At 41.8% G+C, this 19,109-nt stretch overlaps 2 protein-coding genes across 6 annotated transcripts in view; one reads left to right on the top strand and one right to left on the bottom strand.

Annotated features, from left to right (window-relative positions):
* CRYZ (crystallin zeta) overlaps positions 1-16,424 on the bottom strand; it is a 26,586-nt gene extending 10,162 nt beyond the window's left edge. Inside the window, exons 1-5 of one of the 2 annotated variants that reach the window (XM_002715917.5) lie at positions 16,288-16,424; positions 10,927-11,043; positions 9,143-9,295; positions 3,122-3,285; positions 535-586 (exon numbers count right to left, since the gene is read on the bottom strand). In XM_002715917.5, the coding sequence (XP_002715963.1) occupies positions 535-586; positions 3,122-3,285; positions 9,143-9,295; positions 10,927-11,037 (480 nt within the window). In that variant the 5' untranslated portion in view covers positions 11,038-11,043; positions 16,288-16,424. Of the gene's footprint in view, positions 1-534; positions 587-3,121; positions 3,286-9,142; positions 9,296-10,926; positions 11,044-15,814; positions 16,064-16,287 lie in introns of those variants that run through there. The other variant, XM_070076969.1, reaches the window with a different exon arrangement.
* TYW3 (tRNA-yW synthesizing protein 3 homolog) overlaps positions 16,203-19,109 on the top strand; it is a 26,583-nt gene continuing 23,676 nt past the window's right edge. Inside the window, exon 1 of one of the 4 annotated variants that reach the window (XR_011390151.1) lies at positions 16,203-16,828. Coding sequence is in view for 3 of the 4 variants with exons in the window: in XM_002715915.5 (XP_002715961.1) it covers positions 16,552-16,725 (174 nt within the window). In the remaining variant the exon portion in view is untranslated. The remainder of the gene's footprint in view (positions 16,829-19,109) is intronic. The other 3 variants (XM_002715915.5, XM_017346171.3, XM_051856357.2) reach the window with 3 other exon arrangements.

The raw sequence follows: 19,109 nt of genomic DNA, 5'->3' as shown, positions 1-19,109 counted from the left end.
GTATACTGTGCACTCCATGAATGTCATCAAAGCGCAGCAGGCAAACAGGCGAAGGGAGATAGAAAGGACTACGAATTCACAGTGTAGCTTTGCAGTGTGCTGCTGTCGACAGCAACACAGGTAAAGCTTTAATGAGCTTTAGTTTCCTTATCTAAGGGAATACGGAATTACTATTAACCTTTAGAACTGTTTAAAATTCTAAATAAATATTCTTGTAACATGTACCACTTGAAGGCAAAAACAAGGCAGATTATCTTGGTCCACAGCCAACTGAGGTAGACAAACCAATACATATATCTTTTGATGGGATGGTCTGTTGCATTTATTAACCAAGAAATGCTAAATAATGACAAAGAATCACCTTCTGAAGAATGTTCTTAAAAAGATTCACTACACAAAGGGGGAAAAAAAAGCACCCTTGACTCTTTTTATAAATTTGCCTTTTAAAGATGACTTAAAGAATTATAAGGTGAAACTCAGAAATACAAGCTCATTTAAAAATAAGCAAGCAAGAAAAAAAAAAAAGATACTTACTCCTCCACTAGCCCCATGAACCAGGACACTTTCTCCAGCCTTCACTCGGGCACTGAAAAAGAAAGCAAAGGTTCCATCTCCTTATTTATTCATTTTGAAGCTAATTAGGCTCAGGTATTTTGTTTTCTTTCTTTTTCCTTCCTTTTTTCAAAATTTATTTCAGAGGCAGAGTTAACAGACAGAGATATGGAAAGAGAGAAAGGGCTTCTATCTGCTGGTTCACTCCCCAAAATGGCTGGAGCTAGCCTGCTCCAAAGCTAGGAGCTAGGAGCTTCTTCCGGGTCTCCCATGGTGGTGCAAGGGCTCAAAGACTTGGGCCATCTTCCACCACTTTCTCAGGCCATAATGCAGAGCTGGATCAGAAGTGGAGCAGCTGGGACTCCAACCAGTGCCATAAGCGATGCTGGCGCCACAGACAGAGGCTTAGCCAACTATGCACAGCACTGGGCCCTATTTTCTTTATCCATCATATTTATGGATGTTTTAATCCTTAGTCCAGTAACACTAAATGAGCAAATGCAACCTGATATGGAGCTCAAAATATTCTCCAAGCTCCAAGGGATCAAACAATGATTCTTCAGAGCCACAGATGAGAGAAAACCTTCAGTTCATTTGCCAGGCATCACAATATGGTGCTACTTCTGAGAGGTGTAGTCCTCACAGAGACGCTAACCAAGAATACTGAGCTTCGTGGGTCTGGAGTCTTTCGTTCCCACACAAAGTGCTTTGAAGCAGGTTCAACATGGTTCAGTCTTCATTCTGTGGTCCAGAATAATGCCCAAGTAAATGTGGCAGTCTGACTACTTTTGCCATTGGAAAGACATATTTTCACTTCTCCATGCCTTTGAACTGTCAGGTTGCACCGGCCTCTAAGTCACTTCAGAAAGTAATGCTGAATCAGCAGTGTTAAAAGAAGAGGAAGTACAATAAATTCCGTCACAAAAGTCCCCATGTCACCTGGTGAAATGCCTGGATCTGTTGGCTGAAATGACATAATCTTACTTCTAGCTCCAACTACTATTTTTTCCATTATGTACTGAAAACAACATGCACCAAGACAGAGCTAATGACACAGCCAGCTGCTGCCGTGTGACCCAGAACTGACTCTGGCGAGGCTCTCTTACTTCCCAAAGCAATGGGGGTGGCCACACTGCAGAGCCATTATGTTCACTCTGGGTCTGAGAACACAGTAGGCAACCCAGAGTCTGGCTCGTGGCTGTGTGCCAACAGCTGACAAACGGCAATAATGAGCAATCACTGATATTTTCTCTAACATTCTAGCTTGGAGATGAAGGGATTGAGAATAGTGAATTAAACTGAGGGTGTGAACAATAAACTGAGTTACCAAAAGACCTGACATTTAGAAAAGCATACTATTAACATAAATGGATAGGATTACTAGTGTTATACAGTGGGAAGTGAAATATTTCCCAGTGAATTTTTTTCTACAAATCTTATAAACAACTCATGAAACACTTGGAACCTGAGGAAGCGGGGTGGGGGTGGGGGTGGGGCGGGGAGCAGGCAGGTTCACTCCTGGATCCCCACTACCATGATGCTTCTATCCTCCTACAGGGGCACTGGACTGGTGAATTTTATGTAGCAACTTGAATGGGCCAAAATGCCCTGGTATTTATTCAAACACTACTCTGGATGTTTCTATGAAGGTGTTTTGCATGAGATTTACATTTAAATTGGCGGATTTTGGCTAAAGCAGATTCACCTCTGGGATGTGGATGGGCCTCATCCAGAGGAGATGCTTGAAGGACTCGCCTGTCTCCCTATTCCTGACCTCAAATTCATCCTTCCCAAGGCAGACAAGCTACCTTCACAAAACACAAATACACAAAGGCATTTTCCTGAACAACACATTTCATTACCCCCAATCCTGTACACAACGTGTGAGCTCTATCATCTGAAACTTCTATCTCTGAGGATGACAGCTAACCCTACTCAGAGATTTTTATGGCCTCACCATATCGTCACTTTGGCTTGAAGACTGCTATCCAACAAAACCTAATTACTACAGCTCTCCATAGATCTCATACTGTTTTCCCTTACAGACCATGCTAATCCCAAAATCCTCTCCTCTCCCAGCTAAATTTCCCTAAGCAAATTCCCAGTGATTTTTTTCAAATACTTATCATATTTGATTAAAATACAGATTCTCAGGTCCCTGTCATGGAAACTGACCAGCAGGTGGGGGATAGGGCCCAATCTGCACTTTTAAGTCATTGCAGCCCAGATGATTCTAATGGATGACTATTACAGAATCATGCCATTAAAATAATCTAAGTCTTACACCTTGTCAGAAAGCCCTCCCTGGTATCACCACCAGCATAACCTTGTGACCCCGTGAATCTCTAATGCACACCTCCACTTTCCACATTATATATAAATATCATTACCCTTATGTCTACCTCCCTCCCTAAACTGAGTATTCTGGAGTCAATGTTTGTTCTTCTCTGTATCCCCAGTGATTAGCGCAATCCCTCAAATTGGCAGTTTTCACTTCATAAACGCTTACTGGTAACTGGTAACCAACAAGGATGGACAGATGGACGTAAGGCAGGAAGGCAGGCAGTACCTGTGCAACAGAGCTCGGTAAGCAGTAAAATAGGGGATCCCGATGGCAGCTCCTTGTTTGAAGTCCAGTTTTTCAGGCAGTGTGTAAACAGTGTGATCAGCTGCCAGGGCATACTCCGCATAGCCCCCAGAGAGGGTGGCAGTGGTGAAAACTCGGTCACCTTTCTGGAGGGAGACGTAAGTTGGACTTAACAATTATGTCAAAGTGGATAAAATCATTAATAATAAGAAAAGAATATTTACATTTTATCTGAAACACACACAGAGCAAGGTGGGGGGAGGGGAGAAAGGGAAAGATCTACCATTAGCTGGTTCACTCCCCAAATGGCTGCAATAGCCAGGCTGAAGCCTGGAGCTGGGACCTCAATCTGTGTCTAACACGTGGGTGGTAGGGACTCAGCTACTGGAGCCATCACTGTTGCCTCCTCGGAACTGCATTAGGGGGTAGGTGGAATTGAGAGCAGAGCTGGGACTTGAACCTAGGCATTCTGATGTAGAATATTACCTTATTTGCTACATCAAACACTTGCCCCAGAAATGAGTATTTGTATATATTATTTCTATACCTTAAGTCTCATAAAATAACTTTAAAATACTGAATATTTTTAAATGTTTTATTAATGAGAGAATCAATTATAAGAAAAAATTACAGGAAATATGGCAGATAAAAGATAAGGAAGGAGAACACCCCAAATGGCACAATGATGATAATTTATCTTTACTGACAGGCACTACATTAAGTGTCTCATGAGCATTATTTAATTCCATCTTCACAAGCTTAGCAGGTGGGCACCTTTATTACCTCCACTTTAGGTTAATCCTACTACTCAGATTAGGAAATTCAGGTACAAAGAGTGCAGTAATTTCCTGAGATTAGGCAGGCAGTAAGTGGCAATTAATACAAAGCATTATTTTTTGTCCAACATACTAGGGAGAAGAAGCAAACAAAATGCAGCTGCTTCTACACACAAGCACATGTTCTAAATCCCTTCCATGGATATGCTCCTCCCTGCATTTCCATCCGCAATTAGCTTTTAGCCACACTCACTCCATTTTGATTCTGCTTCTGTACATATTAGCTTTGCTTGCTAACGGCTAAGGGTGTATCTTGTGAAACTATGTGGGCCCAAATTCCCAGGAACTAGGTTGAACGAAATGTGTCCTTCACTGTTATCTTACAACCATATTCTGGTTTTCTTTTTATTATTCACTGCATACCAGGGGCCCAGTTTGAAACTGTGAGCCCTAGTGGACAGAATACTATAAAAAAAAAACTGTGTAATTGTTGTTGGGGGCTGCACTCTGGTAAGGAATGTCGGTCCAGATCGGTTGCAGGTCCAGATCGGTTGCCTTGTCTCTCATTTGTCTCTCATTTGCCTCTCATTTTCAATAAAATTCATGAGTGACTGTCAGGGGTTTTTGTAATACTCTATTTTAGCTGATGAGTGGATGCAACAATCCACAGACCCCCTAAACAAGAAATCAGATAACCATATTTAGTTTTTCTTTTTCTTATCTTTTCATTTTTTTTTTTTTCAGATCACCATATTGAGCGCAAGATAAGCCAGGGCAGGTTTCTCCACTTGTCACAGCACCAGAAACACAATCAACTCGCAATAAATGTTTGCTGGGCCCATGCAATGGACAAGCAGATGCATGACTATGGGTGAGATATTGCAGTACACAGGCAGGAGAGGTCCGATGTAATCTGTTAAGGGAGATCAGACTGCCCTCTACCAACACCTTCTCTAACTCTTCCTTTCTTGATCAAAATTGTAATACTCCTCAGAATAGTAATATATTATGGCAGAGACTATAATAAACAAATTTGAAACAGTTACAGCAATATGCAGTGGGATAGAGATGAAAAAAACCCAAAAGGCACCCAGGAGTCAAAGAAAAGTATTGATGCTTAATAGTTCTCCCTCTATACAATCAAGATTAATCCTGTCTTTTGTAGCTTACAAAACAGGTTGAATTGGCTGAAATATAACTCCAGTATTTATTGAGAATTACACTGTGTTGTAGCAGGTTAACCCTCAGCCTGCAATGCCCACATCCCATATAGGTGCCAGTTCGAGTCCCAGATGCTCCACTTTCCATCCAGCTCCCTGCTGATGTGTCTGGGAAAGCAGCAGAGGATGGCCCAAATGCTTGGGCCCCTGCACCCATGTAGGAGACCCCAAGAAGCTCCTGGCTTCAGTCTGGCCCAGCCCGGGCTATTGTGGCCATTTGGGGAGTGAAGCAGCAGATGGAAGATCTCTCTCTCTCTTTCTCTGTAAACTCTGCCTTTCAAGTAAATAAAATAAATCTTTAAAAAAAAAAAAGAATTACTATATGGAAAACATTACTTTGCGTTGCATGTGGGATATTAATAGCAAGAAACAGTTCCTAATTTCAAGCATTCCATACTCTAGGAAGAGAGAAAAAAAGGGCAGAAACTATTATAATAAAGCAAGGCAAAAAGGTGAACCATCAAGAAGTATAAGAAAAAGAAAGGAGTAGCATCTAAACTGAGGAAAGAATAGCTTCATTGAGAGGCAAATATTTGCCTTGGGTATTGAAAGACAAAACAAAATTTGAGAACCAGAACTGGGAAGAGTCCTAATGGGTGAAAGAAACAAGGTTAGCAAAAGAATGCAGGGCCAATGCTGTGGCTCAGTGGAAAAAGCTGCCGCCTGTAGTGCTGGCATCTCATATGGGCGCCAGTTCCTATCCTGGCTGCTCCACTTCTGATCCAGCTCTCTGCTGTGGCCTGTAAAAGAGGTGGAAGATGGCCCAAGTCCTTGGGCCCCTGCACCCACGTAGAGGACCTGGAGGAAGCTCCTGGCCTCGGATCGGTGCAGCTATTTGGGGAGTGGACCAGCGGATGGAGACTCTCTCTGCCTTTCCTTCTTTATCTGTGTGACTCTGCCTTTCAGATAAAATAAATAAACTTTAAAAAAAAAAAAAGGAATATGAGCTGAGAAATTACCAGCATTTAGTCTCAATGGACTGTTATATATAATATTTTTGAGAGATAAAATGGGAAGAAATTTAAACTGGAGTATTAGGGGACAGGCACAGTGCGTTAAAGCTTCATCCTGAAGCACTGGCATCCCATATGGATACTAGTTCGAGTCCCAGCTGCTCCACTTCCTATCCAGCTCCCTGCTGATGTACCTGGGACAGCAACAGAGGATGGTCTGGGTCCTTGGTCCCCTGCACCCACATGGAAGATCCGGAAGAGGCTCCTGACTCCAGATCGTCTCAGCTATCGGCTCAGCTCAGCTACAGCTCTGGCAGTCATGTGAGGAGTGTACTAGAAGATGGAAGACCTCTCTCTCTCTGTCTCTATTGTGACAGGGTTGCCTTAAGTTTAAGGTTTTTCCACGGGACACAGCCAGTGGTTATAGGTTATCTTGCTTGGTTGTTTCAGAGCAGAGACTGTTCCTTTGAGAGAAACAAGTTACAGGTATCAGTCTGCTCCACCGGCTATAACCAGCATATTTCTGGCTTCTGTACTTCGGCTTGCTTGCTTTGATAATGGTCAAGGCCACCAAAATGTAGTTTCTGCCTTTAAAAGACCCCCCCCTCCCCCCGCCGCCACTGCAACTCGGGGCTGTCTTCTCCAGACTTGCTCTGAGAGGGCAGTCGCCAGCTGGCTAATAGACTCCTAATGTGACCTCAAAAATCTCACTGTGTTTTTAATCTGTGCGCCCCACAATACTACTTCTCTCTGTAACTCTTTCAAATAATAAATAAATCTTCAAAAAAATTGGAGTATTAAACCCCTTGATTCATGCATATAAGTTCCAATTTAATTATGCTAAGCAAAAGGATCAATATGAAAAAGAGTACAAAGACGAGAGAGCCTGGGACGGGCCGGGACGGACAAACAGCTCATTACTACAGCATAAACTTCTGAGAGGGAAAGGGTGGAGATAAGAATGGAAAGATGGAGAAGAGCACGAAACAGCCTTATTTTATAACAGCTAGAAACTTTAATAATATCCTAAAGCCTATAAGGAACTAACACAAGAATCAAGATGGAGGTAGGGGACAATCAGAATTACACTGTAGAAAGTGATTCTTTCTGGAGTAAGGGGATATTTGAGAGCAATGGATGGCGGGTGATAAGTTCAATGTCTACACAACAGAAATCCAGGTCAAGGGTACATTTGCGTAGGTATCATAACCCGAACTACACTGTAAGCAGTGGGTGTGGAGAGGAGAGAGACCAGTTCTAATACTGGGGAGATGACGGAGGGAGAACGAGGAGACAAGACTCAAATCCCAGAAGTCAGCAAGACAGCCACATGGGATAGGGATAAAAGTTCAGTGAGGAAACATTAACACAGTGTCAGACACGCTCAGTGTGAGGTTCCTAGAAGGTGACCATGTGAGTTGAATGTCCTTCAACAGACTTTCTACAGCGATGATGACAGCAATGTTCTCTACTTGAACTGTCCAATGGGGTAGCTGCTATATGCATGGGGCTATGAGGCATTTGTAATGTTGCTAACATAACTCAAACTGAATTTTAAGTTTCTATTTCATTTGAATTTTAAATTGCTAAATACAGATTGTGGCCAGTATTTTTTAAAAAATTAATTATTTTAAAGGCATAGAGACAGAGGGAAGATCTTCCATCCATTGGGTTCACTCCCCAAATGCCGGCAACAGCCAGGGCTGGGCCAGGCTGAAGCCAGGAGCTCAGAACTCCTTCCAGATTTCCCAAGTGGGTTGCAGGAACCAAAATACTTGAGTCATCACCTGCTCTCTCCCAGAGTGTGCATCAGCAGGAATCTGGAATAGACAGCAAAGCTGGCACTTGAACTCATGGATTCCGATTTGGGATGTGGGTACCTCAAACTGAGCAAAACACACTGCAGCAAGTACCCTCCATGTGGCTACCATCTTGGACAGCATAGGTCCAGAGCTTGGTAAACAATTCTCAAAGATCCCACCTGTGATGATAGAAACTGAGTGAGTGAGCCCATTCTGGAAAAGCACAGAACACAGATAGCCCAGGTCCAGTTAGGGTCTGGGAGCCCCAGGCAACACCAGGATTTAAGGAGCACCCAGAGAAGAGGCGGCTTAATAAATAGTTGCCCAGAGAAGAAGTGGAAAGGAGAACAGGAGAAAAATGATGTCACGAAAGCTGAAGAAAAAGTTTTTTCTAAAGAAAAAGTTAAGTGGCTAAGAGTGTCAAATGTCACAGGGAAGTCAAGAAAGATAATGACATAAAAGGGCCCATTAACTCCAGCAGTACAGAGGCCATTAGTGACATTAGCAAGAATCATTTCACTGGAGCTATGGGGGCAGAAGGCAGATTGCCACAGGCTAAGAAGGGGAAAGCTGTATGAATTTGCCCGTCTTCCTGTACAGGGGCACCTTAATCTTCTTGGTCTCAGTCCAATTTTGGTAAATGCGCTGCCAAAGTTGAGTAGGTCAAGAAATTGTGAGGAAAGATGCTAGAACATGAGTATAGTATGAATATTCAATCTATGTTTTTATGTCTTTTGGCACATAAATAACAAAAGCACTGATCATAATAACACTTTCATTGACCTTGGTCTGACTCTGAGCTCTGAAACTGTATAGTGACCTTGCCTTTCTCCACGTTTTACTTATTCTTTAAAATAATTAACTTTCCCTTTATTCTGTAAAGCTAAATTTATAAATGAAATTAAAAATCATACTGGCCTGTATATTATCAAGAGTAAGGATATAGTATGAATATATTTTCTTGTTTGTTTTCTTTTCTAACATTATCTCTATTAAATCAAAAGGATCACAGTTTATTCTCTGGAGATGCAAAGATGCAGAAATTATCCACATTTACTCCCAACAATGCAAAACAAATAAAGCCTCTGGAGAAAAAGTATTTATTTTTTGACTAGAGGAGTCCCCCAAGTGGCAGAAAAGATATAATGGGACCTTTAAAAGCCTTAAATACAGACACATTTTAAAGTCATGCTAAAATATTTTAAGAAAAAAAAAAATTAAGCCAAAACAGAAATAACTAAAAATGCCATACCTTGAAAGCAGACACATTATCTCCGACAGCTTCTATGACCCCAGCCACATCTGAGCCTGGTGTATAAGGTAAGACTGGTTTTATAATGTGAGTGCCAGAGCGAATATATGTCTCCACTGGATTTACACCACATGCGTGGACTTTGATTAGAACCTGTAATGACAATGTATTTTAGTTCACAAAGAACATGTACCCACTCATTCAGCATTATGCTATGCCTGTGCTATAACGGGAGTTATAAATACAGAGTATAATAAAAAAAATCCATAGAATAAACAAGTACTAGTCTCAACAATCTCACCTAACTTTGCAAACCTACAAATAAAAATAAAAAACAGAATGGCTTAAGAACTAAATTAAAAACATTTTGCAAAAACAGTGTCAGAAACTCCTAGAGGAATACGTGGCAGCAGCCTCTGTGTGTTAATTAAGCCTATGACTTCTTCTTCCTGGGTCCATGGAAGAGCATTATTTTCTGGATGCCTTCATGGTTAGTAGGAGCCAAGCACCTGAATTCTGGTCAATGGAATGTGTCAGAAGTGATGAGTGCCACTTGCAGGCCAAGCCCACGAAACTCTCGCCAGGCAATCCTTGCTGTTTTTACCCTTTCATGGAAAGTTTGATGGATACGAGAGATGGCAGCAGTCATAAGATAAAAGAAGCCAGGGTCCTGAAAGCACTATTGGAGAAGAGGTACCTACCAACGTTTTGGAATTTAGTGAATGAGAAATAATTTTGTGTTGTTGAATCATTGAAATTTGGGAATTACATCTATTATAGGAATTAATTTTGCCTTAATTTATACAGAATGATTACTCTGCCATAAGCATAAAGGATGGCCTCACAGAGGAAGCAGCAAGGATCCTCAGGATGAGCAGAAGTTCTTTAGGAATAAGAGAAAAAGGATATAGTAGTGAAAAGGAATTGACAGAAGAATAGTCTCTTGAGGAGAATGGATAAAGTCTGATATTGTTACAGCATAGTCCATAAGGAAGGAGTTATAAGAAATAAATCTCTAACAATTGGTTATTGCCAAACTGCAAAAACTCTCATAAGGCTTACTGAGGAAATTAGACTTGGGAGCCAAATAGGGCACATTAATAAAAACAGAGTAAGTTTGAACTAAAAGTATATTGTTAAAGTCACTGGAGATGACCAAACTACATTTAAATTCTCTTAAGTCATAACGTGAGAAAGCATGAATGCAGAAGAAACCTATTTTCCTACTGTGTACAAAATGGAAATTATGAAGGTTCGCAATAGAATAACTTACTCAAAGCTACTTATGACTCCATTCAGAAAGATCCAGTGAATGCAATACAGAGATGATTTTCAACTTTAAAAGTTTTCTTATAAACAACAGTGATTTCTTTTCAAAGGCCCTCTTCACTAATTATTAGGTTTATGTTAACTTTGTCACAGTTCACACACACACACGCGTACTTCAAAGGGATTCTGGAAAATGGAACTAAAAGATAAGTTTACTTTGGTGCAAAAAAAATTTATAAACCACTCAGTTTTTTCATAAAATGCATTTTTCCATGAACTGTTTGAAGGTCCCTCATATGCATGGATTTCAAAAAATTTTTGCACTGAAATACACTTTATCTTTTAACTTCATCTTCCTAAACTTTTGAAACTATCCTCATATAAATAGTCCAAACTTTGTCTAAATTCCATGCCTTTAAAAATCATTCTGAATCTGCTTCTTTTGAACACAAACTTGATGTGCTCGAAACTCAAACTCAGTGTAATTATTGCCTGAATGAAGTAATTATTTCCACCTGATGTTCTTTTGGAAATGGCACTGCAACATCCGACCGGAGTTTCAGCACTTCTGGTCCACCAAATTCAAAAACTCGAATAACTCTCATCAACTTCTGTCCAGTCGCCATGGTGATCTAGATACCAAGAAAAAAAATTAATGTATTGTCACAGTGTATCTAGGCTATCACTAGGTTTTTTCCCTGGAGGGGGCAGATCAAACAATTTCTCAAACAACAATTTAAATCATGAGCTTACCACTGATTTCATTTCATGTTTCAGGACCTTTCATCTAAGAACTCTTTCAGCTACAAAGTGAAATACTTCCCACTACTTCCCTTAGGGGTTCAGTGCCTTCAACAGGGAATCAAACATGCAAACAAAAACATCTGGATAGACCTAGCATGATACCATATCTTATGCCCTCTTTTGTGTAAGCTTGAGTTGCAACATCTTGAAATTTCAGGAGCTGATAGAAATTTTATTAACTAAACCCACAGAGAAATATACAAAATAAACACATTTACTTGATCCCCAGCTTTAACAAACCTTAACATTTGAAAAACCTAAATCATTATAGCTAACAATGAAGCCTGCTGTGCCCACCATTCTCCAACCCATTTCTGGCCTACCCTTTTAGGAGGTGACTATTACTATGAACACAGTGTTAATCACCTGGAGTATGTTATACTACTACTAATGTATATGTTTCAGTTAATAATATGTTCTATTGTTTTGCATGTTTTTCAGTTTTATCTGGATTTGTTTGCTCTTCATTCAGCAGTTTGCCGTTTCCTCCCAGCATTAAGCTTTGAGAATTATTAATGTTGAAACACTTGGCTGTGTGCAGTTAATTCATATTCACTTTTAAAGATTTACTTATTTGAAAAGCAGTGTGAGAGAGAGAGAGAGAGAGAAAGAGGTCTTCCATCTGCTGGTTCACTTCCCAAATAGTTGCAAAGGCTGGAGCAAGGGCTTTGGAAACTAACAGTTTGAATCCCAGTTTTATCATTTATTAGCCACATTGTCTTGGGCAAAGTAGTCAACCTTTTGAACCTCAGTTTTCTCATCTGAAAAGTAGGCGCCTACTCAAAATTACTGTGCTGAAGATACAGCAAGCACCAAGCGCAAGGCCTGACAAATATATGCTCCTTTCCCATCTAGTCTTTCCAGCTTCTTATTCACAAAAATATACTCCCTTTTATAGCCATCTTTAACTTAACAGTATTTACAGGACTTTGGTTACAAAAACAAGCTGCAAAGAATCCTAGATCATCATTTAAATAAAACATTAATACCAAACACTGGTTGTTATTCATACCACATGTATTTCTGAACATTAACTCTATGTGAGGCACTGTGCCAAACCCAGAAAACCTAGGACAGACACAAAATGTGCCTAGCCCCCAGCTCCTGTGAGCTCAGAGCTCTCACTTTCTCACACATACAAACATTCATCATATAAGGTGCTCAGCTCTTTTTCTATTTTTAATATCTACTTCCAGGGCCAGCGCTGTGGCTCAGTTGGTTGTCTCTGCTTGTGGCACCAGCATCCTATATGGGCGCTGGCCCTAGTCCCGGATGCTCCTCTTCCAAAAATTCACCTCTCTGCTATGGCCTGGGAAAGCAGTAGAAGATGGCCTAGACACTTGGGCCCCTGCACCCACATGGGAAACCCAGAAGCTCCTGGCTCTTGTCTTTGGATCGGCGCAGCTCTGGTAGTTGCAACCATTTGGGGAGTGAATCAGTGAATGAGAGAACTTTCTCTCTGTCTCTCCCTCTCACTGTCTGTAACTCTACCTCTCAAATAAATAAGTAAAATCTTTAAAAAGAAAATCTACTATCTTTTCACTTCTTTCACTTGCATCTATTCTGCACCAACAGACACCACCAGTATCTTCAAAAAATTAAGCACTATGAAAGCAAAATCACTCTGAAACAGTACCTGTATCTTGTACCTGACACATATATTTCTGCCCTACATTTTGCCATTGGCTGAATTGGAAGGCAGGAACAAAGGAAAGAGGAGATTCATCCTTAATACTGGATTTATGAGATTCACCTCCCTTGCCTAGCACTATTGTATTATCACGGAGCTTGCAGAGGGATGGGGTATGACCTTAATGGCACTACCTTCTATTCTGTTTCTCTTGATCTTTTTTCCCACTGAATTTATGCCATTCTGATTGATCAGCTCCAGTCTGCACTCATTGCCTTTGAACTCTGCTACCCAGAGAATCATCATCTGCTTCATAATACAAGTACTGTGTCAAAGGGAATTACAAAAAGAATAACATAACATGGCATACTAACAGCAATTACAATAATTAAATTCCCATAATACCTGATTCCTTCAAAAACACACAGGTCTGACACTTCCATGGATAGAATTATTTTCACAGCATGTAGAGAAGCAACAGTTATTAGAACTGTTATTTTATGCAAGAGTAAAAATAAAATCACCATTTATTTTATGGATGAGAACACATCACAATAATTTGACATGGTCAAGGCCAGATAGAAGTAAAGCTAGAACACAAGTCCTATACCATAAATGTAGTTAGATAGTTTTGTTTTTCTCTTTCCTGTACAATCCTGTTCATCTGACCCTTTGCAATGCTGGCACAGCGGACTCCTAATTCATTAGGAGTGTTTTATACTGATGATAATAAGACAGACTGAGCTAACACTATGCAACTGAACCAACCTTCAGGTAGGATCACTTATTTTATGGTTAAGATACGCACTCAGAGCTTGACAGTTCACAAATGCTCACAAGTCAGGGAATGCAGCAGATACAAAGGACATGATTCTGTCGGGAAAATATAATTTCCTTTTCTGGAAAATGGGGATGGTATTCCCTAGCATAGAATCCTTGTGAAAATGAGCTACAACAACATGGGGAAGTATTTCACAGTGGGCCTTCCCTACTGTAAGCTCTGTATTATTCAGACTAAGCTGTGGTCAGCAGGGCTTATATTGCTGCTGTTTTTAAATTAAACTTTATTTCAATTAGATCTTTCTACTTATCAAATCTAAGCTTCAAAATTTATTTTTTAAAGATTTATTTATCTTTTTATTTGAAAGGCGTAGTGTCAGAGAGGTACACAGAGAGATTTTCCATCCATTGGCCCACTCCCCAAATGACCCCCCCAGACAGGACTGTGCCAAGCCAAAGCCAGGAGCCAGAGGCTTCATGTTGGTCTCCCACGTGGGTGGCAGGGTCCCAAACACTGGAGTCATCTGCTGCTGCCTTCTTACGTGCATTATCAGGAAGTGGAACAGCAGGGAATTAAACCAGCACTCTGGTATAGGATGCTGAAGTCAAAGCAGCAGTTTAACCTGCTACAACACAACAGGGCCCCTAGAAAATTATTTTGACATGTGAGTTTGGCACAGGGATTAAGTCACCACTTGGGACACCCTCATCTCAGTGCCTGGGTCAGGCTCTGGCCCAGCTTCTGAACCAGGTTCCTGCTAAGGCAGACTCTGGGTGACAGCAAACGATGGCTCAAGTAGTTGGGTCCCTGTTATTCTCACGAGAGACCCAGATTGAATTCATGGCTCATGGCTTAGATCTGGCTCAGCTCTGAGTGTTAGGGGCATTTTGGGGGTGGAGGGAGTGAAACAGCTTTTGGAAGACTATTTCTCTTTCATTTCATTCTCTGTCTCTCTGAGTGTGTGTGTGTGTGTGTGTGTGTGTGTGTGTGTCAGCCTTTCGAATAAACAAATTAAAAAAAAAGTGTTGGGGACAGTGCTGTGGCATAGCAGGTAAAGCCGCCACCTGGGTGCTGGTTCGGTTCGAGTTCTAGCTGAACCACTTCCGAGCCAGCTCTCTGCTATGGCCTGGGAAAGCAGAAGATGGCCCAAGTCCTTAGGCCCCTGCATCCATGTGGGAGACCTGGAAGAAGCTCCTGGCTCCTGATCTGCACAGCTCCTGCCATTGCAGCCAATTGGGGAGTGAACCAGCAGATGGAAGATCTCTCTTTTTCTCTCTCTCTGCCTCTCCTTTTCTGTGTAACTCTGACTTTCAAATAAATAAATACATTTAAAAAAAAAAAACTGAACTAGCAAGACGGAGTTCTGAAAAAGGAAAAAATCTGTTGAACACTTACATAAGTGGAATGTCCTCAGAGAAGAGTAAAGATTAAAAAAAAATAAGAAAAGATAAAAATTGACTACCTTGGTTTAACTTTTGGCTTCATTTTTTTTTTTTTACCTCTTAAAGGTGCCAACTTTATAAACCTAAGTGAAATTTAAAATTCCCCTTCAAAAAGTGATCTTTTCCAAGAAATGCTTGTAGCTATTTGGTTTAAATGAAAATTAGGACAGGAAAAATTTAAGAGATACATTTTAATGTACAATGAACAGATCGAGTCACAGTCAGAATCAAGGCACTTAATGAGAATAGAAATAAATAAGAATTTCCAGCGAAAAATTTAAAAGTGAGAACTGGAAGGCAAGTCAATCATTACAATTGTGCTGCTGCTGGTTAGGAATGACTCATGTAAATATGCTGTTTATTAACCCAGGGGGAAGAACCCTTAAAGTGCACATCATCTCAATGCTCACTATGGATAAGAAGGAGAGGGTCTTGGGTAAATTTGGGTGACACAGGGCGGGGGCTCTCCAACGCTGGGGAAGTAGAGCTCCCCCAGCTCGGTAGGTTTGCTGGTGAGCTGGCTTAGGGCAATGACCAGACTTAACGGGCCTCACACAGCCACCTCCATTAGCTGCGGACAACACGCCAGACTTTAGCCTTTAAACAACCGATGCCCTGGGCAGAAGTCTCTAGAAAGTCTGTAAACATCCAACGATGTGTGAACAGAGTATTTCATATTTTTTTTTTCCTTTTGAAACTTATTTTAAGTGGGGGCCATAGGATCAGTAAGACCATATATTTCTCACCAGAAGTAGGAATGCAGGCAACCCTGAAGGCAAGGCTGGAGGCAGGCCCGGGTGGAAGCCCTGGGAGAGCAGTAGCTGCGAGTACCAAGGAGAAGCGCACAGCTGGGCTACGGCAGCGGTCCTGGACAGACCGGCCTGCGTCGCTGCAGGACCCCCACCCCACCCCAGCCTGGGCTCCGGGGTGGGGGCGGGCGGTGAGAAGGCAGCGGAGGTGCCAACGGACGCCCCGCAGGGTGGCAGCAGCTGAGACAAGGATACCACTGAAACCAGGACTGGGTGCCCGTGACCGATGGATAAAACTCCCCAAGCGACTGAAAGACGGGCACTCTAGGCGCCCGGGCGGGGAAGGTCTGGCGCTCCTTGTGCGCGGCAGCCTAGGGGGCACGAAATGAGTGCAGCTAAAACCCATTTAGACAGGAGGCACGCAGCTTCGCGGGCTGCACAACTTAAGGGGGCTCCCGCAAACCACTTACCCCTCTCTAGAGTGGAAATCAAAATGTGCACAGGCCCCTTCGGACTACTAAGAAGGAGGCGGGCCCGGGCGTCTCCAACCTCCGCAAGCTCCGCCTCGCTGGCGCGCCCCTCCTCTCGACCAGTAGAAAGCCAGACTGTCCCGAGTTCGGCGCGGGAGAGGAAGTTTGGGCCTCGTCGGCCACCGCTCGCTTCAATATGGCTGCCCCCAGGAAGAAGCGCGGCTGACGTGAAGGTGGTCGGTGCAGATCCTAAACCCGTCCAGCATGGATCGCAGCGCAGAGTTCAGGAGATGGAAGGCGCAGTGTCTCAGCAGAGCGGACCTCAGCCGGAAGGGCAGTGTGGACGAGGATGCGGTAGAGATTGTGCAGCTCCTGAACGCGCAGGAACAGTTTTTCACCACCAGCTCCTGCGCGGGCCGCATCCTCCTCCTAGATGGGGTGAGGCTCCTTTGCACCTTTTTCGGCGCCTGCCCTGTAGCTCGCCGCTTGAGGAACCGTGCCTATTCAGTCCAACACCCAGTTCAGGCTGTTTGTGCTTCTGGTGGGTGGTCTCGGTTTCGTTATCCATGAAACTTAGAGGGTGAATTACACCAGTGCTTCTAAGACTTTATTGTCAGACAGTTTAGGATTTTGGAAAAGAATGCTGATTCTGTCGTTTGGTCTAGTGTGGGGCTGATACTGTGTAGTTCCAAGAAGTTCCCCCGTGATGGCATCTTGTTGGCCTAATAACTACAGTGAGTGGCAAGGATTATAAAATTTGATTTTTTGAGTACCACGGAAACTTAAAAAGACTTTCTAGCCTGATGATGTATTGAATGCTTTTCCTTATCCACCCTGCCAAATCAGTTACTGCCTGATTGTCACCGGCGTTAAGTTTACTGCCTCCAAGTGGCCAGCTCCATTATTACAGCTCTGCTGGTTTTCACAGTTCAAACACAACAGTAGGTTCAAGTTCCTTTGAACTTAAAGTTCAAGGGAAAAATTGGAATTAAGAGATATTTGTTTTAGAACAAGAAATTTCGAAATGTATAGTATGAGTCTCCAAAAAGTTAACAGAAAGATGTGTATTGTGAAAAAACTATGCATGAGTTTCAAATTTTGGGGGAACCAACATAAACTTTCCTTTTAAAATATTTATTTAATATATTTGAAAAGTAGAGAGACAGATCTCCCATCTTCTGGTTCACTCTTCAAAATCCCACAACAGCTGGGCTTGGGCCATGCGAAAGCCAGGAGCCAGGAACTCAATTAGGGTCTCCGCTGCCTTGCAGAGTCTGTATTAACAGAAAGCTGGAATCCAGATCAGAGCCATGACTCTGATGTATGAGCTCTAAAATGGGATCCCAAGAGGCCTCTTAACCACTAAACCAAATGCCCGCTCCTAAACCTATCTTCTATTTTCCATTAACTTTCTGAAGTCTCCTCATGTATGAGATAGTAGTCAAGTCCTCAGACTTTGGAGTGATGAGTGATACTGCTTAGATTCCAAGCTAGTTATCAGAATTACTGAACATGTGACCTTGGGAGAGTTATTTTAGCTCAGCCCCTTCTTGTCCCATGAACTGAGGAAATTGAAGAGCATAGGGATTTTGTGTGGAAGAAGTGGGATAATTTATTTGAAATATTTAGCATCATGCCTACTCTGTGTTAAGTGTACTGCAAAAGTTGGCTGTGTGTTAATTTTACTCATAATATTTTATTTAGAGCATGGGAGATAGCACCTTCATGGATTCATTCTTTAGGTCTATCATAGATGGATCCTTTGCTGGTCTTCCAAGTTAGCCACAGCTTATTCATTTTATATTGGTTCTATTTATTCTGAAGCACTAGTACTCCTACCCCCCTCCCCGCCACCCCACACACCCTGTCTTCTCTTATTTCCACTACCCTGTCTCACCTGGATTTTTGCACTGGTTTTGTGTTAAACTGTTCTCTTTTGTCCAAAGAATGTCGCATACTAACAGATTTGGCTTTCTGAAGCACAGCTCTGCTTGTCAACTATGCTGAAGTCTTTTATTACATATTTTTCCACACCAGAAATTCCAAACCCCTACTCTAGTATGTATACCTTTCAACCCTGTTTTATCTTACTTCTCTTCATCTTTATTTAGTTACAGAAACTGAAATATTCTTTTTTTATCTTGTACTTGGCTCCTTTTGCCTTTGTTCATTTTACCCCTTGAAATATTTCCCCCATCTCTGTATATATGAGATAAGATTCTTCCAAATCCCTTCTCCTACTTGAACACACACACACACACACATACATACACACAAACACAACCCACTTGGGAGTAATGACTGCTTCTTCTGAACTGGCTTAAGACTTTACCTGCACCTCTTTTCATTTTATTTATTATCTTATACCTTGTATTATATTTGTTTTTTTTTCTCTGCCTTATTTCAGGAAGGATTTGGAGCAATTTACAGGAAGGTAACAAAAGAAAAAATAAAACAGGGGATGATCTGCATAAAGGGATTATAGATAAGGTAAAACAGAGATGACATTCGTTCCCAAATCATGCTATTAGATCTGCAAACTCTCAGAGGTAGAACACACACTGGGCTCTGATCTAAGACTTAGAGTATCCTGCAGAAAATCAGATACGTAAGTCATCAAAGTCTTACAATGAAAACAAAACAGTTATTCAGGACTAGTTCCAAAGTCAGACAGCAAGAGTCTCCTGTGGACTTTGGGTATAAATAGTTACTTTATAAAAGTGTAGTTAGTTTGTAAAAATATAGGGACAGTTGTAGTTTCCTGTATCATCTTTGTCTTAAGGGTACAATCTGTGTATACCCAAAGTACCTAATAGAATTTT

The sequence above is a fragment of the Oryctolagus cuniculus genome, chromosome 7, assembly GCF_964237555.1.
Source record: "Oryctolagus cuniculus chromosome 7, mOryCun1.1, whole genome shotgun sequence".
Classification (NCBI taxonomy): domain Eukaryota; kingdom Metazoa; phylum Chordata; class Mammalia; order Lagomorpha; family Leporidae; genus Oryctolagus; species Oryctolagus cuniculus.
The sequence above is the reverse complement of the archived record's forward strand: the minus strand, read 5'-3'. Positions and strand labels throughout refer to the sequence as shown.